Raw genomic sequence first — 25,921 nt, forward strand, 5'->3', positions numbered from 1 at the left:
AATGACAAATGTCCAAGGGTACATTTTTATGTGACCAAACAAAGTTTGATACTGAATGTGAACTCTAAAATCTATATCAAACACATACACACAAACACACTAACTTAAAATGAACTCAAAATATGTTTTAAATATTGCAAACACAATTAAAGTAAACATACGTAATTGTTAATACCATGGTATAATACACGATTAAGGTAATAATATATAATTGTCAATCTTTAAGGAAAACTATTGTCAATTTCTGTTTCCTGTAACTTATTCTTCGTCTGCTCCGATGCTCTGTGATACGAGAAGAAAATGAATAAAATAATAAGAACAATGTAATGTAAATCTTGAAAATAATTTATATTATTATTATAATAACCTTGAACAAAACACTTTAAACAACATATATTTGCAATGGTGTGTGTACTTGGATAATTATGTAATCATAATAATGTATACAAGTATTCAAAAACTTTTTAATATATTTTTCATATTAAAAGTTGCAAAATAAATTTTATTAAGAAGTAAAGGTAATCATTATTCAAATCAGAAAGATTACCAACATGTTTAACACTGCAATAGCAGTATGCATTCATTCAAAGTAAGAATGCAAAAGGTAGAACAACAAGCAGCGTTTGCTTTTATATACCGAGTGACGTCACCGATAAACCTCTGACTAGATAACACATTCCTTATATGGTAAAATAGGCGGAGATACAACTACTGCATATTTAAAATGGTATCTTGAGTCACGTATGATTGAATCTTGTTTAAAACTATATTTACTTTGTCAACATATAGGTACAGGGAATAAATATTACAAGATGTATCAGAAAAATAAAGTGACAATCATATTGTTACTATATGTTCATGTATTCTCAATATTATAAATATTTATATAAAAAAAACTCTTGCAAACAACTATAGGAATAAACGTCTTTTTTGGTTTTGTTGATTTTTTTTTTTTTTTTTTTTTTTTGAAGACTACATTTTGAGCAAAACTATCATGCACCTGAAGAAAAAAAAAGAAATCAAATAAAATCAGTATCTTTTGATGTTTTCATGTCTTTAAACGGCCTGAATAGTTTTTTGTCATAATTTTCGAATTTTTTCTTAATCTTAGGTTAAGTCAAAATTTCACTAAAAATACCTTCAACCAGTATAAACTAAAACATTAACTATGATTGTTTAACAACACAAAATTGTGAATGTGAGAGATAATTTAAGAAGAAAAAAAAACAACGAAAGATAGTGATGATAAATAGTAGTAAAGAGAAAATTTAGAAGAAAATCATTGCTACCTTAGACCTGAAATCTAGATTATTTATTTCATTTTTTAACCGATAAAAATTTCCATCTTAGAAAATATTTATCTTAAAAACATTCATTTCACTTAGCCGTGAACTTATTTTGATTAGGAAATATATCCATTAATTACTAATTATATCCTTTATCTCCATATGTTTGATATGAAGATAACGAACGGTATTCAAGGTCAAAAGTACATCAAACAATACAAACAGAGCAAACACAGACCTCCAAAACATCAGAGGTGGGATCAGGTGCCATGGAGGAGTGAGCATCCCCTACCGACAGGTCACACCCACCGTGTGCACCTTGTCATGATATAGAAATAACGGGAAAACCGTCTACAATTCAGTGTGTAAATATTGCCCGAACAATTACATGTAGTCTGAAAAACGTCAGTCAGCATTTCACTTAATGATAAATTGTATTTGCTGACAAGGTCATTGTATCGACCATAGAACGACTTAAACGAGACTGCTGATATTCTTGTTTCAGCAAGTTGTGTGCGCACGTCAAAATTTAAGCTCTTTTTAGAAATTGTACACATGTAGAGCATGTTCTTGCGTATCGAATCAACTGAGAGACATAAACCCCGTATGCAGGTGAAAGGTATATATTTCCATTTCTAATTTTTTTCTCTATGATAACCCTTTGAAAGTAAGCGGAGTTGATTTCCTGATAATTCTGCCGGAATGTAAATTAGGCAGGTCGATAGGTCAGGAGCTAAGGAGGCCTAGTATGCATACAAATCTCATGCGCATCTAGCTCTGAGTCTGACGCTAAGGAGGCCAAATATGCATGAAAATTTCGTGCGGCTGCCGTTGTGTTTGACATCAGTCGGCGAGGCCTATTGAAATTGGGATGGGAATCCTCGTGTAATTTAAATCTATGTCTGCATTTTTAAAGTCTAAATCTACAATTTTATTTCACAATGAAATGGAAATATAAGGCCTTTTTAGTATAATATGCCAGGGACAAGGGAAACATGGGATAATTTATGCATAACGGGCTTCGCCCGTTATGCAAATTATCCCATGTTTCCCACTATTGTTGATGCCCTGGCATACTATACTAACTAGACAGTGAATCCTTAAATTGCTGCATACGTAGGGGAAAATGGCGCTTGAAAAAGTTAAAGTCATCACGTTTATCACAAGGATTTATTGTTTGATTATCATTAACGTCTTTTTCAAGTAAAATATCCAATTATGAAAGAGATGTGTCAGACTCTGTGATATCTTTTATTTCAAGCTCAACGGGTTAATCGTTTCGATATAAGAATGGAAAGAACCATTGTTAATATCTTAGTGTGAAGTAAAGAAACAGGTTAGAACCAATAACAAGGAAAATTTGTTCTTGTAAAAGTTTATTTTGGTTTAACTGAAGTTATAATGAAAACAATTAGTGATCGTTTAGTGGGCGAAGACAGTGGACACCGATCGTAAAATGGCTCGTGATCGTATAGTGTCTCTCGATCCCTCCTAGAACTGCTCCGAAGAGCCCCGCTGTGAGAAGTGTGGCCCAGATGAGAGCGCTTGGTAAAGTTAGACTGTCATTTTTATAATGTACAATGCATAATACTCATTTACATATGAAACAAAAAAGTCAGATTGAAGTAAACAAGTTATACAATAAATTTGGACAAAATCCTAGAACTTTATAAAATAAATCTTAATTTAAACATAAGCTTTAGTTGTGTCCTAGTATTGTGCAAAAGTTAATATAATGTTAAAGTAAGTTTTTGCAATGTTCCGTTACTTGTTCCTGTATTGATGTCCGAAGATAGATAAACATCCTGGTAGGTTACACTGTCCTTAATCCGATTACCAAGTTTGTTTATTCTAACGGAAAAAGTATTACACTTTCATATCCCGATTGGATTATAGGTCAGTGCACTCTATCACATGTATATTTTAATTGGCTTATTCTTATTTTCTTGATTAAAATAATTGTCTCTAACCTTAATAACAAAGGCTTTGTAGAACATTTCGGGAACCCGCTATGTAACTTTCTTTTTAAGGATTTTTATAAAGTTTCGGAATCCAATACAGATATGGTAATTCAAATTTATATTGGTTGTTTGGAATATTAGAAAAATATCACGGTGTGATTTTTGATAAAAACAATTTTAGTTACATTTAAGCTGACCTTAAAATATACATTTAATTCAATATAATTACTTTCAACACCATGAAACACTTTAATTATGATTATTACTATGTTACTCAAAATGTGTCATTCTACTCAACATGTCATGAGTTATTCTATGTAGGCCATCTGTCACTCATGCTCAGAATTCTGCTAATTGCCATTGTTATATTTAATTATTTATATTTTACATGTATCATTGTTAATCAGTTAACTCCTAGGTTTCGGATTTATTTTCCCCGGAGATAAATATTCAAAACTGACATATGATCGTCAAGCAGTATTTCTTCAGAAAGAAAACTGTAAGTTGGATTACCACTTGTAGAAATTTATACATTCAAGTTATTCTAAAATACAATTTGTATAATGAGCCTTACCTGCTCTTGTTACCAGCTTTGTCAGCAGGGACCAATACGTACTTATCATGTAATCTATTTAATTCTTTTTTCACTTCTGGATTTTTGAATACAGAAAGATAGATGGTTTTCATATTGACCCTCAATCTTTTAATGTGCGATTGTATATCTGATACATTTAATCCATTCGACAAAGATTCAACGTCTTCTTTTCATATCTGCCCCATCGCCTGGCGTAATCTTCTATAAAATTTATTATTTTTATGAGAATATATGGCTTAAAATGAAAATTAATATGCATTTAATTTTGATTATTATCACATTGTTAGTTTCTTATAAACCCTTTGCAAAATTTCTGTTCATTTTAACGTTAAAAAATTGTCAAAAATTCTTATTCGATAAGAAAGAAAAACTTATTATTTAGCTTCATTTTCTGTGCTTCAAAAGAGAAAATTTTAAAGTAAATGAGTTAGAAATTAATTACCCTTTTTAAATCAGACATACATCCAAGATTCTGAGTGGGCGTAAACAACAATGCTGAGTGGGCGTAAACAATGCCGAAATTTCGTTTAGGACAATTATAAGTATTGCCATTTCCCATCTAAAATCTGTAACCCCCTTATTACAGAATCTGACGGTTACCTGAGGTTGTCTCCGAGCGCTTTATTACTACTATTAGTTTACATGTAGGTAAATTTACCCAAGAGTAAACATTTGGTCTGACACTCTTAATTATCAAGAATTTATTGGTTACATTTTATAGAGCTATCGTTAAATGTTCAATACTGTTTTTACAATATTGTACACTGTCGCATGACAAGGAGAAGGTATCGATATGAATAAGGTGAGATATATTATTTTTAAAAATTATGTATATATTTATTTTGTTTGATAACTCCTAGAGCATTGAAAGGAAAACTAGAATCGTTAAAACATAATATGATTAAATGCAATTTCTGTAAGAAATCTATGTAGATTTACTTTGTCAGATACTTCGCTAAGATTTATGATAAAATCAAGGAATTATAAAAAATATTTTTGTTACAATTCTTATAGAAAGCTGTCGATTGCCTTTTATTTAAAGTTTATTTTTGTAAATTCATTTTTCAACTGAGCATTTAATTTTGTCGAAAAAACGAAAGCACAGGACTTACTGTTTATATATTTTTAAAAGCCCCACATAATCCACCTGCAAGATTAAGGTTTATTTTAAAAATGTGGGAAAACATCTTTTTGTTTTAAAATGTGAAAAATTATATACAGATCACAAGCATTTTAAGAGTTTTTATAAAAGGTATTAAATACAGGTGATTTTTTTTTTGGGGGGGGGGGGGGGGGGTTTTTACTATCACCTAAAAAATTTGTCAAAAAATCTTGTTCATTTTCAGATTGGGATATTCTTGCTAGCCGTTTCTGTATATGATTTATTAATTATTGGAAATGGTAAGTAAATTTGTAACATAATACATGTAGTTTTCAATGTCAATGATATTCCCATGTACAAAGTACGGGTAGTTTTCATTGGGATCCTCAGTTTGATATATGGTGTGTTCCCGTTTTGCACACATTTGATAATTAGTATAGAACAATAGGTGTGAAGTGTGTTTGATATATTTATATACTGTGAATTGATTTAGCTTAATTTATAAGAGGTGTAATACAATTTTATTAAAATTCTATATATATATATGGGAAAATATTTTATTTTATTGAATAAATTATTAATAATGTTTAATATTATTTATTATTTCCAATTTCTTAAGGAAAGAATGTACTTTTCAATCTTGATAAAATTCTAAATGAATTAAAGATATAACATGTAATAAAGAAAATAGTGAATAAGAAGTAATTTGAAAATAATGCCCAAGCCAAGAAATTTTCAGATAATCAAAACAAATTTGTAATTATTTCTTATTTTTTAAAAGTTAATTAAAGTTAAGCTGAAACAGAACTGTTTTGTGCGGGACCGAGGAAAAAAGAGATCAAGAGTCGAGTTTTTAAAGCTTTTATGGCAGGTTTTAAAATATTTAAAATATTATATATATTGATAACAATTTAATCATAATTCTCTGATGTGGTGTTAAATATATATATCATATAGCGGTTACCTTAAAAAAAAAAAAGAAAAACCTTAGAAAACCTAGTAAAATATCAAGAACAAGGGTAAACAAATATATGAGAAGTTTGTAAAATCGTATTTTATTAGTAGCTGCAGTAGATACAATTCAGAGAATACAGAAGGATTATTGGGCTTGGCGAATAGAGAATGAACCAGAATATGGTACATACATTGGACTGTACGCCTTTAACGATCGAGTGTATTCCTACAACATAACTATGTTTGAAGTTAGAAAGGTTTGAAATTTTTACTCAACACTTACACTTATTCAGGAATCTGTCTGAAAAAAATTAATATCTAATTTTGAAGACCCTCACTATTGAGAAGTTTATCAAATAGATTAAATACACATACGTCAAAGAAGTTTGGAAAATGATAACAGTATGGTAAATTTAGACAATTGTTTTTGTTGTTTTCAGAATAAAACACAAGGATTTCTAAACAGACTCAATGCTATCAGCTCCAATATAACCTCTTCAGAAAGAATTAACTACCTCATTTTAAAGGATACGTTTGAGACTTATATCAATGGATCCCAATGGGCCTGGTATGTAAGCATTTAAGACATTGGAGAACGAACATGCTTATGTATTTCAAAAAAGATATTTCTACGTGTTTGTGTAAAATCTTACAAAGATTATTGTCGATGAAAGTAACAATACTCAAAGTATTGAAAGTGTTAGTTGATACTTGTTTTTATATATTTATTGACAAAGGTATGGTGCGCGGAGAATCGAGAGATGAATTTTCGAGCCATCAAGAGTTACCTGTAATTATTACACAAGCGCTGTCACACATTTTTAATTACCTGTAATTCAAATGTGTGCAAAACGGGAACAAACCGATATATTTATATACTTATTGCTATTTATAACGGTTATAAAACTGACAAAAGAAAGCAAGGGATTTTTGAATACCTAGAATGATAGACATTTATGAATGTCTTCTTCCATTTCTTCGATGAAGGTTCTGGAGAATGGCAACAAAAAGAACTCTGAGAAATTTAATAAAAACAAATTTGTAATTTTTAATGTAAAAGTTAATTAAAGTTAATGTAAAAGTTAATTAAAGCTGAAACAGAAGTGTTTTATATGAAATAAGAATAATAGTTTTTTTTTTAAGATTTAACCTTCAATATTTAAAATAATATATGTATTGAAAACACTTTAACCATAATTCTCTGATGTGGGTTTAAATATATATATTATATAGCGGTTACGTAAAAAAACCTAGAAAAACCTTAGAAAACCTAGTAAAATATCAAGAACAAGGGTAAACGAATATATGAAAAGTTTGTAAAATCTTATTTTGTTTGTAGCTGCAGCAGATACAATTCAGAGAATACAGAAGGAATATTGGGCTTGGCGAATGGAGAATGAACCAGTATATGGTACATACATTGGACTGTACGCCTTTAACGATCGAGTGTATTCCTACAACATAACTATGTTTGAAGTTAGAAAGGTTTGTCAACTTACACTTATTCAGGGTCTAATTAAGCTCTATGTGAAGACCCTCACACAGTTGCCATCAAATACATTAAATACACATACGTCAAAAAAGTTTTAAAAAATGATAACTGTATAGAAAAGACAATTGTTTTTGTTGTTTTCAGAATAAAACACAAGGATTTCTAAACAGACTCAATGCTATAAGCTCCAATATAACCTCTTCAGAAAGAATTAACTACCTCATTTTAAAGGATACGTTTGAGACTTATATCAATGGATCCCAATGGGCTTGGTATGTAAGCTTTTAAGACATTGGGGATCGAACATGCTTAAGTATTTCAAAAAAGGTTTTTCTACGTGTTTGTGTAAAATCTTACAAATATTATTGTCGATGAAAGTAACAATACTCAAAGTATTGAAAGTGTTAGTTGATACTTGTTTTTATATATTTATTGACAAAGGTATGGTGCGCTGAATCCAATGAATTTTCTGGAAGGTGTACAACTTTACACAAGCGCTGTAAAAGCGTCATCAAACTCCAGAGGAGATTTCGAAAATTATATTGCTAGACTGAACGCAATACCGCACCAGGTTGAAATTTCTGTCATATTTTCTCCAATTTATTGCATATTGATAGATGCTATTTATAAATATCATTTATTGTAATTTTCAAAGGAAGATAAAATGTATGATTGCTACATGTATCTGCATCAACAATCTAGATTATTAAGATAGATTATACTGGTTCTGTTTACAATAAGTTCACTACTGAATCTTTTGCATTTTTAGATAGATGAAATAGAGGAATCATTTCGTGAAGCAATTCGATTGAATAGAACGTACCATAACGTATCAATAGTAAGTAACCGTAAAGCATATTATAAGCATATATATGATATATTAACATTACTTGTCGTAATTTTTTTTAACTGAGTTGAAAGTACAAGTGAGCCTTTCTGATCACATGTTGTCCATCCGTCTTTACGTAATCTTTTCAAATTTTTAACTTCTTCTCAGAACCACTGGGCTGATTTTATCTAATGTTGTAACAAAGCATTCTTTGACACAGGAGGGATTAAATTATATGAAAATGATGGACCAGAGAAATAATCTAGAACAGAAAACATAGGGTGGGCTTATTAAAAAAAAACTTCTTCTCAAGAACCCAATTAATTTAATACTTCTATACTTTTAATACTTTTTAATTGAAGTACAAACATATATTATTATAACTTAAAAAATAGAATTTGGACTGGTGGTATTACATGTCTAGATGTTAAAAGAAAATTCACAAAACTTATAAACCATTTTCAGGCAGGAGTTCCAGCGATGATTGACAAGCTATTAGTGGAACCAATTCAATCTTCATTCTACTCAGCCTTTAACAACTCCTTAACGAATGCAGCTAGTATACCAGAAAGTGAAAAGTGAGTGGAAATAACCAAGTAAATACTTAAAGAATGGGAATACTAGTATTCAAAATAACAATGCTAATAATATATGTATTTTTTAAATATTCAATTTAAAAATGATGTTAATTCATATTTTAAAATTTCTAAGTTGTGTCTTTTGCAGTGAAGTTTGATAATAGCATTAATATTTGTCATTTGTAGAACAGGAATTAGAGAAAGAGGACTCCAAGCTGTGAACAGAACGATTCAAGCGTATCGAAAAATCAAAGAATTTATAATCAATGTAAGAAAAAGAGACATCTACGCCATGCAGTTTAATGAAAAAATAAATATTGAAAGAATTATTATGGAAAACTTGTAATTTTCAAAAGACTTTGATATGTATTATTATATCGTTAACGTTATTATTATAATGCGAATTATATTTGTCCAGGAATACATGCCGAATACTCGATCCCATTATGGTGTCAATAGTCTGAAAGACGGCTCTGATTATTATCGCGCATGCCTAATCTGGCACTTGTCCTTCAACATGACACCGGAAGAAGTTCATAAAGTGGGAGAACAGGAAGTGGAAAGAATCCACGGAGAGATGAAAAAGGTGTCCCGATCCCGAACGTATAACACACTGCTAACGTTTGAAGAATGCATCATTAAATGCTCAATAAATGATTGTTTAAAAATGAGAGCTTTTCAGAGAAAAGAAATATCTGAACTTTAATTCTTTCTATTCGAAACACTATCCCCTCTGTGACGAAATAGTTAGTTTTTTTTTTCCAAATGGTTACATGTCTGGTTTTTACCATTTTCTTTTTTACATTTTATTTCTGCAGACAATGCAAAAGCTTGGTCATACTGGAACGGTGAAAGACTTCTTCAACAGTCTTGTTAACGATTCTAGATTCTACTCAAACGATTCTGTAAGTTTGATTTTCATATGCTTCTCTAGGGAAATACTCCAATACTGTAGCTAACGATTTTTCTCATCAATTTTAACGAAAACTATCTCTAGTTCAGTAGTTATAAACAAAATTATTGGTTACATTTTTTAATTTAATTTCTTCTAATGCTTGAATGAAAAATTAATTTAAAAACCCACTCATTTCAACAGGATGCTATCATAGCAGAATACAACGATATTGTTTTCAAAAGAATTAATCCCAAATTACCAGAATTCTTTAAAGATATACCTGATGTACCCCTTGAGTGAGTACCAATTGCTAATGCTAATTTGATACCTGTCACTAAATTAACTGAGTTTTCTTTGAGTTTTCACATTATCTATCCTTGAATTGTGAGAATACTTTATCCATCCTTGTATGGTGATAGCTGTATAAATGTTATGTCTTTTAAAAGAATAAGGAAGATGAGTTATGATGGACCAGGGGGAGGCTACTCATCAGCAACAGAGGAATATCCCTGGTGTATTTTTAATCAACCTATTTCGTCCACTGGAAAAGTAATTATTCTCTCGTATGACTCTTTAATAGATAAATATGATATTTAAATATATATTAAAAGGAACACCATTATCCTACAAAAATTGTAGAGACTGTTTAAAAATAATTTCATTTTGTAGTCCATTCTTTGATTTTATGGCTCTGAGTCTTCATGAAGCTAGTCCAGGACATCATCTACAGGTAACAGGTCTCACACAATTTTTTTTTCTCTTTAACCCCTTTCGTTATGTTGCCGTTGTACTCCACGAAAAAACCTTTGGCTATGTAAAGCCGAAATTTTGTAAGAAATTGCACACTCATTTTTACTACAACAGCACAGTTACACACTGAAGGCGAACCTCCCGGATTATCGACGTCACACACCTTTATCTTTCTACGATGTACCTGTTTGGTTTCCATGGTATTCTGCATACTCTGAGGTACACGGTTTGATTTGTCATATTTACAAATTGTTATAAAAATATTGATATTCAGTTGCTTTTTTACTATTAGTTTTAAAGGGTAACAATGTCATAACTTAGATACGCAAAATACCTTAAATATTGGCTTTCAAATCATATTCGATTAATCACCAAATGTTACAGCAAAGATTGTCAGAACTGAGGCTGAGAGCGCTAACTACCAACATGAATTTCATTTACCAAGCAACCAGTCAAAACAAAATTTGCAATACAAAGTGACAGAAAACAGAGAGAAAAACGCCGAAAATTATTTGATAATAAACAAATTCATAAATCACAATATCTGTTTAGGGATGGGCGTTATATTCAGAGTACCTTGGAGTAGAAATGGGATTATATAAAGACGACTATGAGCTGTGAGTAGATTCAAATGTCTAAATTCAAGAATTCAGGAAGATGATAATTCTTTCATAAAAGAAAAAAAAAACAATAACCACAAAAACATTATTTCATTAATTTGAAAAGCATTCTTTTTTAAAGTATGGGGCGGTACAGTGCAGAAATTCTTCGCGCCTGCAGACTTGTTGTTGACACAGGATTGCATTACTACAAGTGAGTATTTTGACAAAAAATACAATTTTCAGAAAAATAAACAGTGATCAGAGGACATTTTGTTTTTTTAAGGGGGCCGACTATAGTTTCCTTTGCGCAATATTTCGCGCATCGTAGTAAAATGAAGCGTATTTACTGTTTTAATGCAACTTTTTTCGCTTAATTATTAAAATTACACAAAAAAAAGAAATTATAGGTATAAAAATGTAATTACATTTTGATATAATTGATTTTTTAACCGATTTTGCAATTGATAGGTAGGTTGACGTCGTTGCAGTGTGTTTTTGACGTTATGATAATCTGTAGCTCTTAAAGAAAGGGGCAATAAAAATATTATTAAAGAAAAAGTAATAAACATACGCTCTTGAAATTTAAAACATAGAAATTTGAGAATATCTCTTATATTTGTATTATGTTTTCATGTGAATCCATTGTGTACGTCATATTTTGTAATACTCTATAAAAATAGTAAAATTTGTTAATTTTTTGCATTTTGAGATGTCTCCTCTGGTAACAAGACAGTAGAATTTTGTGTTTCTTACATATATTGTATATTATAGTATTAATCATCAAATATTATAGTTTGAACAAAAGGTCTATTGTAGTATTTGTATAATTTGCTTTAAAGTGCTAATAATAGTATATAATCCTATAGTAAATATACCTTTATTTTGAGACGGTCCCTCAAAAATACCTGGGCGGTAGATTTCCCCCAAATTTTGCATGTACACCGAAGTTAATGTAAGTTATATATGGTATAAAATGAAGAGTTTCGCTATTGTAGTTTTCACACAATAAAACTATAGTCGGCCCCCTTAATTATAAAATGTCTTTCTTTATCATTGTTAGCTGGGACAAGAATAGGGCTATTGAATACATGCTGAACTATACAGCTTATTCATATGAAGCTACTGAGATAGAAGTAAATAGATACATCACATGGCCTGGACAGGCATGCGCATACAAAATAGGCGAAATCAAGATCAAAGATCTCCGGAAAAAGGCAGAAACTGAACTAGGTACCTTAGTTCGTTACAGTCACCCTATATATAATTAGATTTGAATCTGGCGCAATTTGATTATATATGACATTTTTTTGTGTTGATAAACGTTCTCTGAAATGTCGTAATTTAAAAATATCGTCATTTTACAGGCACTAAATTTGATCTCCGAGATTTCCATTCCATTCTTCTTACCAATGGAGCTGTTCCGATGTCGGTGCTAGAGATGATAGTTGAGGAATGGATTAAGGAAGTTCAGGCAATTTCTTCCTTATCTGGAGCTCATAGTGTGAACAACAATAACGTGGCACAACTCTGTGCTATACTTGTTTTCTTGTTTCTTTACAAATGATAGCACATGTGATAAATTAGTGTTAAAAATCTTGAAGAAAAGCAAGATGTGTTAAGGTTTATCGATACTTTGAAAAGAGCGATAACTCTTGTGGAAATAAATTGATATCATTATTATTAAGCTGATCACACCCTATTTAAGATTAGATAAATAAAAAATTAAAGGAATCAATTGATTTGACTATGTTTGGTGAAGTTATCTTGCAATTAGCGGCCGTATCACTAATTTCAATGATTCGTGTTAAGAAAACTGTCACAATTCACCTGTCAGTAATATTTTTCCATTCAGTTTATATATTTTTTCTATACAGTGGATCGTATTGTCTTTCAATTAACATTAAGTTTTATACATAACAGTATTTTGTATATAAGGAATATAACTAAGCCTTATAAAAATTTGATGCATATTTACAAAACAACTTGAATGTACATTAAATAAAATAAAATGTAATTTGTTTCTTTTGTCAAAAATTATTTATTACTTACTCTTCGTGGCTTTTAGAAGATTAAATATTGTACAATGTCCCCAGAATGTTCAATTAATTAACATATAGACCTTGAGCATTCTAACATTTAAAGCTAAAAATAAATGCAAACATTAAAAATAAAAAAGGAAGTACATTCATTACTTTATATAATGGAATCCTCAAGCAAAAAAAGCATAAAAGGGTATCTAAATACATGCGGGAAAGGAAACTAAATTGTATCTTATCTAAGAAACAATTAAAATATAAATAATCAGAAATATGTTCAAGTAAGCATCCATTCTGAATCCACCGGAAGTACACTGATTTGTTGTTTCCCGCACTTTTTTCTTTGTTTTCGCAATCCAATGATTGACATTCTTTTCTAGTACATTAAGCGGAATACCACCTTCTTTCAAAACAGTAGAATGGAAATCTCTTATGTCAAAGTTTGAACCTTAAAAAAAATCAAAACAAACATAGTTAATGGCGAAAAAAAAACCCGACAGGTGGATAGTATGGAAGATGAGATCGAGGGTTTTCCCCCATTAAATTTATACCACACACACATGTCCATGTAATTATCTTATACAATTTCATTTTTAAAAACTTTTAACTGTTGGCATTTAAATAAAATTAAAAATCAACGAATATATGCTATATGTAAAAATACCTAATTCTTTTTCGGCCTTTTCACGTAACTCTCTTATTTTAAACTCCCCAATTTTGTATGCACATGCTTGACCAGGCCATGTTATATATCTGTCAATTTCGACTGTGATCTTGGCCTCATCGTATGCTGTATAATTCATGATATATTGTATGGCCCTTTCTCTTGTCCAGCTAAAAATAAAAAAAATTATAAGCTCAAATTTCATTAAGTAAATTTTTATGCATGTACAAGTACTAAGATATTTTAAGAGTGTGAATAATGTTTTTTTTTCTCAAACTATGTAAATATGGACGGGAAATGTTATACAAAAGGGAAATGCTCGACAACAAGGCGACTTATTGCAAACTAGAAATAGTCAAAGTATTTCTATTCCAAATATACAAAGAATATCCTGTCGAAAAGGATGTATTTATATACAAACTTGTAATAATGTAATCCTGTATCGACAACTATACAAACTTGTAATAATGTAATCCTATATCGACAACTATACAAACTTGTAATAATGTATTCCTGTATCGACTACAAGGCGACAGGCCCTGAACATCTCCCGTCCGTATCTTCCCATACTGAAACAAAAATAGTTCATTAACTTATGGTCAATTTTCAGAAAAGCAATGATACATATTTTAGATAATTTATATAATGATAATAAAAGAGTGCCACGTTTCAACTGATACAGTTCTTGAATGATCTGGAGGGAGAGTATACTATTCCCTTTCCCGCACTTGAGAGGGTATGAAATGAATGGTAGAAAGAAGAGTACGCATTGTCCTATCTCTTCACCTACACTTGAAAGGGGGGGGGTACTTAAGGAATAAATGGACGAATGAAGAGTTCATGGTATCTTATCCCTTCACCGCCACTTGAGGGGGTAAGATTTGAATAGAAGAAAGAAGAGAACGCGCTGCCCTATGAATTGAATGAGAAGAGGGAGCGTACACTCTGCCCCTCCCGCTCTCCCCCAAACACTTGTGTTTGCTTACAGTTCATAATCAGTTTTGTATAACTGCATTTCCTCACCCAAGGATTCTGCATATAATGCCCATCCCTGAAAGAAGAAACAATGAAGTCTGAAAAACGATAGCTATATTTAAAGATGAAAGATGTTTAAAAAGATATCTCATATTGAATTTCTACATGGACAAGAAAATATACGATACAATTGTTCTGATCAATAAATTAGTATACAATATATTATGCAACTGAAATTTTTCCTTTGAGATACTGAAAGCTATTCATATAAATGTATTTACCAGGCACAGTTTAAAAACCTTAAAACATTTATCTTTATTCGCAAACCTCGGAGAACGCCGCATACATAGGTATATTTGTAGGGGACAAAAAGTAATGATTATTCCGAACTATCCTGTATTTAGGGATCTTGACAGTTGCTTCAACGGATTTCTGCAATATAAAACAATCAACATCAATTAAATAGGTCTGTTACAAAACATTTTGAAACAGTACACACTTTGAAAAAAAAAAATTTCAAAGTGCGTTAAATTTGGGACCAAATCAACGCACTTTGAATTTTTTTTTTTTCAAAGTGCCTTAATATCGACCATAATAATGCACTTTGAAAAAATAAATGTATTATGGTTTGATCAATAAATGAATATTCATGCAAATCTTAGGTATAATAAATAATTAAACCTTTTGGATAAATTTCCGGCGATATTGTCACTTCAGGATGTGAAAGTGAGCGATTTTGATATCTTTCTTAAATGTTTACTATACGTAATTTTTTTCCCACTTTACTGAAAATTTTCAACGTCATACCAGTCATGCAAATACAAATATTTGGATGTAGCATAGGCATCAGTAGGGGGGGGGGTAGGCACACAACTGTTTTGCAAAGATATACATAATATGGGCATTGAAAATTGGGGCTTGCCGGGGGGCACTTTCAATTTGCTACCGACGGCTATGTATTAGAAAAAAGAGTTGGGCCGAGAGACGTTCTACTCGTCTTCTCCTTGTTCTTAGGGTTAATTAATACATGTATTATTATATGTAAATTAAAAAGTTTTTGGAAAGATATATTTATTACAAATTGATTCTCTCAATTACTAAGATCTAAGAATTGATTTTTTTTTCCAAAATGTGTTAACTGTCCCCATAGTAAATAATGTTGATGTATACTCTTATCGCACTTTGAAAAACTTCTTCAAAGTGCGTTTAGTATGTTCCAAATTTAACGCACTTTGAAAAAAAATTTCAAAGTGTGTTGATTTTGTCCTAATGCTTTAACGCACTTTGAATTTTTTTTTTGGAAAATGCGTAATTTTTTCAAAGTGCGTTAGCACTTAGGCCATAATTGCTAGCCGACAAAAACAAGCGAGCGAATTTATACAGTACAAAAAACAATACATTTCTGTGAACAGGACATAAACGCGGACCTCTGGAAATTCCAAAAGTGGGGTAAGTGTCTGGGATAAGTTAGTATTCCATGATGACATCCGCTATGAGCCCTATGTATTGATCAAGATGTTATTCCGTAGTGAAATTTAGTTTTAAAAAAGAGACTTTAACAATTTTAACAAAATGAAACAAATCTGCCAAGATATTTCCCAATGATAGCATACATAAGGTCATTGCAGCGATCACATAATTTAAGAAATTGCTAACTTGTTTTAAACAAATTTGTTGAAATCCCTATTACATCTTTTAACATTTACATGTATGTATGCGTACCCTGTCGCAGCTTAAAAATCTATCATACTTAGAGCATTATCTTGAGTAGCGAATGAGGACAAACACCATACGGAGGTGACAGCGGAATATTACTCAATAGATAGGGGAAAAGATGCGTTCGGAGACAAAACACCCTATAGAGATGACAGCAAATATAACTACATGTACATAAATAAGAAAAGTTGCACATTGAAAAACTTTTCGTCACTTCGTTTATCATTCAATTTAGTTGTAAGTTGACTTTGTCGTTTATAGTCAGTAAAACAACAAAATACCGTAGATTGGCAAATAATCACGTTGGTTTTAATTTCGCTATGTTCGCGATTCATCATTTTTCCGCGAAAAAAAACCCATCGTGAATGCTATCATTAGGTATTAAAAACGTTTAAATGATTGTAAGAAATTTTCTTACGCCGTGAAATTAAAACCATCGCGATGGGAACTTTTTGAGAAATCGTGAAATTTTAACATCGTGGAATTAATAGGATTTACAGTATAAATCAGATATGACAGGCCAAATCTCCGATTCAAATAATTCAATCTGAGAACTAATTAACTCCATTGTATACCAGAAACTTTGATTGGGTTTTTCTTAACCATTATTGATTAATCTAATCACCTGTAAATGATGTCCTGGATTTGCTTCATGGAGAAGTAAAGCCATGAAGTCAATTGTTGGTCTGTAAAGAGAAACTAAAAGGTTTTCTCTTTCCTCACATTAAATTTCCCACATCACTCTTAAGTGATTATGTTACGTTTAAACAGAAAGATAATAATATCTTTAGTATCAGGAAAAGTAAAAAACTTTATTTTAATTTATCACGTGTGTAGGGTGTAGGGGCATAGGAATGTAAGCTTAAAATCTTACAATTTATTAGGATGATGAATATTAACTTGAAACACTGCTGGCCTGGAACCATCCGAAGACCCTTCAAAATATTGTCCACCAACGCCATCAATTGGATTGGGTTCCACTCTTTGAATAGAATAAATTTACAACGTTACAGAGAATATATGTGACATAGTCATACACAAATCCTGCTAGGGGCTATAAATAAATACAATGCAACATGTAATAACAATAAAAAGTATTAAAAAGGATCTTAGAATTATATTATTTATTTTATTCTGAATTAAAATCAGTACGACATGTACTAAACGTATACATAAATACGCTGATCAGTGGGGATGCTCACTCCTCCATGGCACCTGATCCCACCTCTGATGTTTTGGAGGTCCTTGTTTTCTCCGCTGTTTTGTAATGTTGAATGTACTTTTGAGGTCGTCGAATACTATTCATTTTCTCCACATATTTCATGCATTATTATTTTTTTTTACCAATACTCTCTTTTGATGTTATTGCATTATATGTTGAACATTTTTCAAAGAAGATTTTTCTTTAATTGAATTATTTAAAGTCTGTTCTGCTTTCCATGAGGAATAAAGTCGCCCGAGTGGCGCAGTAGTTAGAGCGTCTGCTCTAGAGTCAAGAAGTAAGGAGTTGATGCTTAGGTTGCAGGTTCCAATCCCACTTGGGGACGTGGAGAGCGGTCCTTCGGATGAGACTGTATAAACCGAAATCCGGTGTCGCAGAAAGTGCTGGTACGAAAAAGATCCCTCTCTGCTCAATGGACCTGAGTGCCAAGAGCTCTCCACCGGCAAGTGGTGGCGTCTCCATATGAGTGAAAAAATTCTCGAGAAGGACGTTAAACAATATACAATCAATCAATCATCCATGAGGAATAGAACTTGATTATACATTTTTGAAAAAAAGCATCTACATATATAATGCTTCTTGATAAAAAATAATATATGACATAAATACAGAATTGTATATAATGACCTCTCTTCATAAATAAATAGTTAACAATAAATGAATTGTTATTGAACAATAAAATATTCTGAAAATAGATTAAGTTAAATGAAACTTATTTTCAGCGAAAAAATAGATTTAGTAAAATGAAATTATTTGAATTCAACGAAATGTGAAATTACATATCATACATTATCTGCATAAAAGTGCACTTACACTAATGGTAAATCGGGAATATTTTTAAAAAAGGATGGTAATTTTGGTTTGATTTCTTTCTCAATTACATTCGTATACCATTCTATAATTTCATCCTGTAAGAAACGAAGAACACGATATTATATATAATTTAAACAAGATATGTTTGTGAAACACTGATGCCTATGGTAGATGCCCTCGTATTGCCACATAGTGAAGATTAAACTTTTCTTAGATGCAAATTTAATATATTGCTACCCAAAGTAGGGTCTCCTAACTCAAAATACAATTGCAAAACATGAAAGGCCTGTCACCATCTGTTCCAAAGTTATGACCTGACCAGGCTGATTTTTTTTCATAAGTACAGATATCTTCAAGATCAAGGTCAAAAGGTCAAAGTTATTGGTATCCAAAGAAAGGTCTTTCCACAAAGATCAAATGTTTAATGTATGGAAGCCCTAGACCTAAACATTCAAAAGCTATGGCCAAGGTTAAAAATATTTTAATAGTAAGTTAAGGTCAAGGTCAGAAGGTCAAGGTTATTAGTATTGAATGAAAGGTCTTGTCACAAGAATTACATATGTGAAGTATGAAAAGCCCTAGCCCTTACTCTTCAAAAGTTATTGCCAAGGTTTATGTTTTTTCATAAGTCCGGAAATCTCCATGGTCAAGGACAAAAGGTCAAGGTTATTGGTATCCAATAAATGCTCTTACAACAAAGAATACATATGTGAAGTATGGAAGCTCTAGCCCTAACCGTTCAAAAGTTATGACCAAGGTTAAGATTTTTTAAAAGAAGGTCAAACTTTAAGGTCAAGGTCAAAGGTCTTGATATCAAATGAAGGGTCATGTCACAAGGATTAAATATGTAAAGTATGAAAGCACTAGCTCTTAACCTTTAAAAGTTATGGTCATGGTTTATTTTTTAAAAGAAGGTCAAACTCCAAGGTCAAGATCAAAGGGTCAAATCTCTTGGTATCCAATGAAGCGTCTTCTTAAAAGGATTACACTTGTGAAGTATGAAAGCTCTAGACCCTACCGTTCAAAAGTTTTTGCCAAGGTTAAAGTTTTTTCATTAGTACGTAAATCTCCAAGGTCAAGGTCAAAAGGTAAAGGTTGGTGGTATCCCGTAAAAAGTTTTTGCGGACAGAGAGACAGCTAGACAGACAGACAGACACGACAAAAACTATATATCCCCGAAACTTCGTTTACGGGGCCTAATGACCATGCATAATAATTTATGAAAGGTATTCTTACCCCGCTTTGTAAATAGAACTGTGGATCTGCTTTAACTTTATCAAAAAATTCTTTCACAGTGCCTTGTTGGTTAAGTTTTAACATGACCTGTTAAAAAAAAGAAAAAAAGAAGAAGTAATTTTCACAATGATGTCTGTGTTATTTTCTAAACAATAAATGTCTCACCTTCTTCATTTTCATAGAAATCATTTCCACTTCCTTTAATCCTATGTTATGAACCTCTTCTGGGGATAAATCCAATGTTAAGTAATATCTTAGACATTCTTTGTAGAATTCTCTCCCTTTATCCCAGTCACTCACCCCGACACCACTTCTGAGGTTGTGAAAGTAGACCTTGAAAATCGGAGATGAAATAGACTATAAACTTTTTCTTATACATACATTTTAAAACAAATAATGTGCTAATATTCTTTTAAACAAATAGTATGCACGAGATTTTATTTCAAATAGAAGACCAAACGAATACAAAAATACGATGTAACTTACATCCTGCAAAAATGTCTTCAAGTTCCGATATTTCTGAAGAATTATGTTTATAAATGGTTTGACTCTCTGTCGCAACTCTTCTCTGACAAAATAATTTCAGATCCACATTTAGTGTATGATAGAGTTGTTCAAAAGGTTCGAAGATTTCTGTCATAAAATTTTCAATTTGTAATTTGTAAGGACAAAATAGGCTAAGACCCCTTTTTTATACGTGATTTGGGGGGTCTTTTAGAGGGATGCGCCACTTTATGAATAAAACCTGTTGTTTTGGGATAAATACAGGTCACAGAGAGGTCAGAAAATATGTCAATATCCTAATTTTCTTTTTTAGGCAATTTTTCATCGATTTAATGCACATTTTGCTTCATAAAACATCGAGCACAAGCTTGCCTATCTGCAAAATTTATGCATTTTATACACTGATGTCATATGCATTTTTTTGAACCAGGGTATAAAAATCTCAGATAGGCAAGCTTGTGCTCTATGTTTCCCGAAGAAAAATGTATCTCAAATATGACGAAATGCCAACGGAATTGAGGAAATTAGGGAAAATGGCCTACTTCTGCACCCTCTTGTGGCCTCCATGTAATCTTTAAACAAAATTAGTACTGGTTTTAAATCAAGCACCATTTTAAGTTCTTCATTGTAAACTATTAGAATTTTAACTGTGTTTTGATTTTAACATTTAATTAGGGGCCAGATTTGGCCATTTCCATACCTTGTTCTTTGGTAGGATTTGAAATAGTTTGAATTTTAAAATTTTTAAACATTTCATCATTTGCAATTCAATATTCAAAGTAAGAATCTGCAAAATTGGGATCATTGAGCAGGTCAAAAAGTGTGTCGTGCGTCGTTTGAAGACAGCACCGACTGTCTAGAATAGTAGACCTATACGATATATATTCGGAGACGGATTTTCAAAAATCAAAATTGTCTATTGCTGATCTTTTGAAAATTATGTGCTTAAAAAATAAAAACAGTATCTGAAAAACAGACCTACGTTACCCAAACAATTATAAGCAAACCGAACACCAAATAACCTGGGTTTCATTTATTCTTATGGAATGAAACTTCAAACAGTAATATATTTTTACACACTTGTATATCAATTTTTAGATCTTAAATTTCTTAAATAAAAGAAAACTAAGACTGAACTGTCCGCAAACTTTTTGAACAGCCATAGTATGATGAAAATAATAATAATTTTATGTTCCTTAGTCTGTATAACATAATCAAGGAGAATGAGCTCGTTTACTGCTCAGGGCAGGCGAAATAAAACACTTGTGTGAGAATGAATTATGCCATTTTTTTTTGTTAATGAAAATTGAACAAGAAAATTTGAATTTGAGAATGTTTGCAAGATAAGACCTTATTCCAAAGTGATGTTGGGAGCCTTTGAAAGTGTGTTGTTAAAGATTAAACTTAGTATTGTTAAAATGAAAATCACAATATCGCATTATCTTTACGTCGTACATACTAATACTAGTAGTAGTGGTGGTAGTAGAAGAAAAAAGAAAAAAAAAAACCAAAAAAAAAAAAAAACTTGCTTTTGTTATAAAATCTTTGCAATGAAGACGACCATATAAACAGTTTTTTTTTCGAAATAGATTAATTAGCTAAAGTGATGTTTAATTAAAAAAAAAACAATAGCAGTGTAATTTCAAACGTTGAGAGATACTGGTGGACTTGAGATAAAGGGATTTTTAGATACTGAATTAAACATTATACTTTTTAGACTCTTCTATGGCTTTGTGCTTTGTCAACTGGTCCATAAATGGTTCGTAAAGGGGGAAGTTTGTATCATTAACGCCCTCAAGAATGTAATCGATCTGGCCCGGAACTCTGTTCTACAATTATCAAAGATTTTATCTCTTTCAATAATTACTGAAGTAAATAAAAAACAAATATATTTTATTTTATATCTCAAAATTTTGTCAAAATTAATGTCTGATTTTAAATATTCTCATTTTATAAAAAAATATAATTGTTAAAAATTTTTTGCTCCTTTTTTGGTCTTTACATACCACTGATGCGTTATGATAAGTGTGCCTTTCTTCTATTGCTTTCTCAAACAGTGCAATCATTTCATCAAACTGATAATATGAAAAATAAAACAAGAAAGTTCACAATTTTACATTACTAAAAATAAGTGAACGGTGTTTTCCCACAGAAACAAGGAATTTCACATTAAAAAAAAATTTCTATGCATCAGTTATTTTTTTCGTCTTAACTTGTTACTCGAAAGAATATTCATGATTTTTTTTTAACTCAACACTTATTAATAGAACTTCAAAATGTTTAAATGTACAATATGAGGAAAAACTAAAAACTTGAAATATCCTGAATATTTTTTATTTTAACCTGATTTGGAATCAACTGTAGTCGTCTTATATAATTTTCATAGTCGCCTATGGTGTCGAATGGCATTGATTTCGGCAGGAAAGCTGGGTCTACTTGTGGTCCTTCCAGGAAATTAATTGGATTCAGGGCACTATAACTATATGATACATAAATCATGTTATATGTCATTAAACGATTACTTCTGTATTCAATTTAAATTTTCATATTCAAGATTCTTAAAATATTTAACACATTATTAGTATAAGACTATCTACTTGTGATATTTGTTTTCTTTTAGTTCCTTGACTTAAAATATGCTTTGATTTGAAATTGAAAGCAATCTTGAGTATCACTGTGATAATGTTAAAATACTTTAAGTGCACCTGAACCTTACATGAAATAATTTTTCTTTAGTAAGCATTATTGATAATTAGTAAATAAATCATACAGGAGAAAGATAATTAAACATATACAAACTCTCGCCAATCATATCCTCGCACAAATGTCCATAAAGTATCATTGAATACGTCATAATCTATCGTCTGTTTGGGTGATAGTTGCCTGTAGTTTATACTCTTCAAACGACTTAGAAGATCAACACATTTATTCTACAACAAATTTAAAGAATTAAAAAAAAAATCATTTTATCTTATTCCTCAATTCTTTTTTAAAAATGTTTCAGGTATATGAAATTTAAGAAATTTTAGAGTATCATTGCAAGTATTAAGCCATCTCAAAAAGTGTAAATGTAGGGTTAATAATAAACACATTATTAACAATGATTTTTTTTTTCCAGATGACAAAACTTTAAAAAAAAAAATTAGCATCATCAAGGTCTTCGTACAAAATTTTCTTCGAATCCCGAGTATGCAAACGTATCCAGTCTGTCGTTGTACTTGTATCTGCCCAACCTTGTAGAGTACTCGGGAGAGCTCTGTAATCGCCATTCTGCGTACTCTTCTTGTAGCGAATCAAGATCTGATGTCGAATACGCACCTGTTTAAATATCAAATAGCAATCTACTATTACTAAAGACGTCTTTGTAAGACATATAACGTACAAGGGAAAATTAAAAATAAGCATGACTTTTTGTTGGATTTTGTTATATATTTATCAAGTATCAAAAGTAAAATGTACATGTATCAATATATGAACCTACCGAAGGGGCGTTAAGCGAGGGTACACATTAGGGACTTTTATATCACATCATATACTTTAAATTCATATTCTTTCGTGGGGGTCTTTTCGTTGTTTGAGGAAAAACTCGTTCCGTACATATATAGGGATTTGATTTCGTGGATGAAGAATTGTTGAGTAGATATGCATGTAACAATTTTCATTTCGTGGTAGACATGAATTCATGAGTCTCTTTATTCCTCGAAAACAACGAAAATGAACCCTCCACCAAAATATGGGATTTCACAACGCTTTGGCAGAACACTGTAAAGTGCACGCCAGCTTGGCATTTATTTGAACATCTAGGTTTTGTGTTATTCAGCAAATTACAAATGAATGTATATTGTTTACATTTATTTTTACATAGTTTTTGGCAAGGTTTTAGGAGTATAATTGCTAACTCAACATTTTTTTTACGAAAAGTGCTTGTACTATAGTGTGTTCAGTGAGATTTTTTTGTCAAAAAAATGTACTTATACAATGCCTTTTACAAAACATGAAATTACTAAATTACACTAAATTACTAGTAAACTGTCAAACAAGAAAGAAATTAGATAGAATACAAAAAAAAAAAAAAGAAAAAAAAAAGAAAGAAAAAAAAACCCCAACCAAGCCTTGGTACAAACGGAGATTGAACACTCTTTCAAATACATGCAATCAAACCCTTTCTTAAAATCATTTAAACATGGTCATTTGCATTATGAATGTAATGCAAATGTACAAAAATAAGTGCACTAAAAATAAGTACAACCTTCCCTGTCAGCTGATTAGTCAATTTGGTTCAAAGCTTCTATAAATGAATGTATTTGTTAACAGTGATCTGGTTTTGATCAAAGTCCATCTGTGGGTATGTATGTAGAATATCACTGAGAGTTAATAGTGATTTGTATAAAAATGAAAATAAATGATGCAAGGAAAAAATATATGGAAAATACTTAAAAATAAGTTCAAATTATTTCAAGCTGAATGAATTGATTTCATTTTTTTTTTCTATTGAAAAAGAAATAATTGTAATTAATACCTATAACTGACGGAACTATTACATGTATTAAAAAAATTCTGTATAAATATTTTTTTTAGTTTAACCAAAAAGAAATCATGTTAAAAATATTTAACTTGAATATTTTAGAAGTACATTTATTTCACAAGCGTGTAGTGTAGCTTCTCTAACAAAGTTATACATACATGCATTCATTCTGGTGATTACCTACCTTCTATCATCAATAAAGTCATTAAAACCATCACCGATTTCCAACACATCTCCATTTCTGTCACAGCTAAAGAATGGATCAGTCAAGCAGGTCATAGGACGCTGTATTAACGAATTATTCTGCCAAATTATGCTACCACGCTTAAAATAGCCGAGTCTGTACCAAACAATTGTCAGTGCGTTTACATTGTAGCACTGATGTACCAGATCTAAGTAGTATATGTATATGAGATAAGAATAAATTTTTTCTAAAAATACCTGTTTTACAAAGTGTTCTTAGTTTAGATTAAATATTCTCGGTCACACAGTTTTACTTGTTCCAGATCCTTTATTTTATAACAGAGGAAGAAAGAATATTCATCATCTTTTCAAGAGAATGAATAATAAGTCCACTTCAACCAAGGACGAATATATACATGTATAACTAATCTTAGGATACTCTCATTATCAAGTATATATAGGACCCTGCTACAACTTTCATGATCGCTTTTATTGATTAAAAAAAAACAACAAAACAAAAACGAAATACTCGTATATTGGAGTAATGATAAATAGAACACAAAAATTTCATATTTAAATCAGTTTATACACTGGAACATTAAACTCAAAAAGTAAAAAAGCAAATTCAAAGAATTGTGTAGCTGCAGAACTGTAGCGTTATGGTTTTATATATTTGTCCTAGCTATAGAACTGTAGCGTTATGGTTTTATATATTTGTCCTTGACCATAACGTTACAGATCCCGTAATGCAAGAAATATGCAATTTACGGCGCAAGATTTTTTGCGCACTGTTTGGGAGAATTTCTCCAATTTCCAACATTAGTAAATCATCTACCTTTCCACAAGCCCTGGAGTGTTATGTCGCCCGATGCCGCGACGAAGTGAAATAGTAGGGGCTGGCTTTAGTCAGACTGTCTACCTTTCCTTCCATAATTCTAGACACATTTTAAAATAAATCTGTATATTTTATACACCTCTCAACCCTTTATATTCGTCGCTACTA

At 31.0% G+C, this 25,921-nt stretch overlaps 1 protein-coding gene and 1 pseudogene across 1 annotated transcript; one reads left to right on the plus strand and one right to left on the minus strand.

The window, feature by feature from the left end:
* The first annotated feature begins 4,635 nt into the window (after positions 1 to 4,635).
* Positions 4,636 to 12,697, plus strand: LOC134281966 (uncharacterized; annotated as a pseudogene).
* A 522-nt stretch (positions 12,698 to 13,219) lies between these two features.
* On the minus strand, positions 13,220 to 25,121 carry LOC134281980 (uncharacterized). The gene is made up of 17 exons (XM_062764422.1): positions 24,920 to 25,121; positions 23,377 to 23,528; positions 23,010 to 23,140; positions 22,554 to 22,689; positions 22,217 to 22,285; positions 21,921 to 22,039; positions 20,193 to 20,274; positions 19,872 to 20,039; positions 19,707 to 19,793; positions 18,471 to 18,565; positions 17,310 to 17,417; positions 17,061 to 17,121; positions 15,047 to 15,151; positions 14,731 to 14,795; positions 14,242 to 14,313; positions 13,745 to 13,914; positions 13,220 to 13,528 (listed from the first exon to the last, which is right to left on the minus strand). Exons 1-17 carry the CDS (start codon positions 24,972 to 24,974, stop codon positions 13,320 to 13,322), a joined length of 1,884 nt encoding a protein of 627 aa, XP_062620406.1. The 5' UTR covers positions 24,975 to 25,121; the 3' UTR covers positions 13,220 to 13,319.
* Between the last annotated feature and the right edge of the window lie 800 nt (positions 25,122 to 25,921).

This window comes from Saccostrea cucullata, unplaced genomic scaffold, assembly GCF_032062105.1.
Source record: "Saccostrea cucullata isolate Sc308-1 unplaced genomic scaffold, CSIRO_AGI_Scuc_v1 ctg85, whole genome shotgun sequence".
NCBI lineage: Eukaryota > Metazoa > Mollusca > Bivalvia > Ostreida > Ostreidae > Saccostrea > Saccostrea cuccullata.

Excerpts from the sequence above, each read along its gene's own strand:
- LOC134281980 (XM_062764422.1), bottom strand. The coding sequence starts at position 24,974 with ATGGAGATGTGTTGGAAATCGGTGATGGTTTTAATGACTTTATTGATG. Across the intron at positions 19,794-19,871 it reads TTTCTATGAAAATGAAGAAG|GTCATGTTAAAACTTAACCA; the intron begins GTGAGACATTTA and ends TTTTTTTAACAG. Across the intron at positions 18,566-19,706 it reads AGTTCTATTTACAAAGCGGG|GATGAAATTATAGAATGGTA; the intron begins GTAAGAATACCT and ends CGTTTCTTACAG.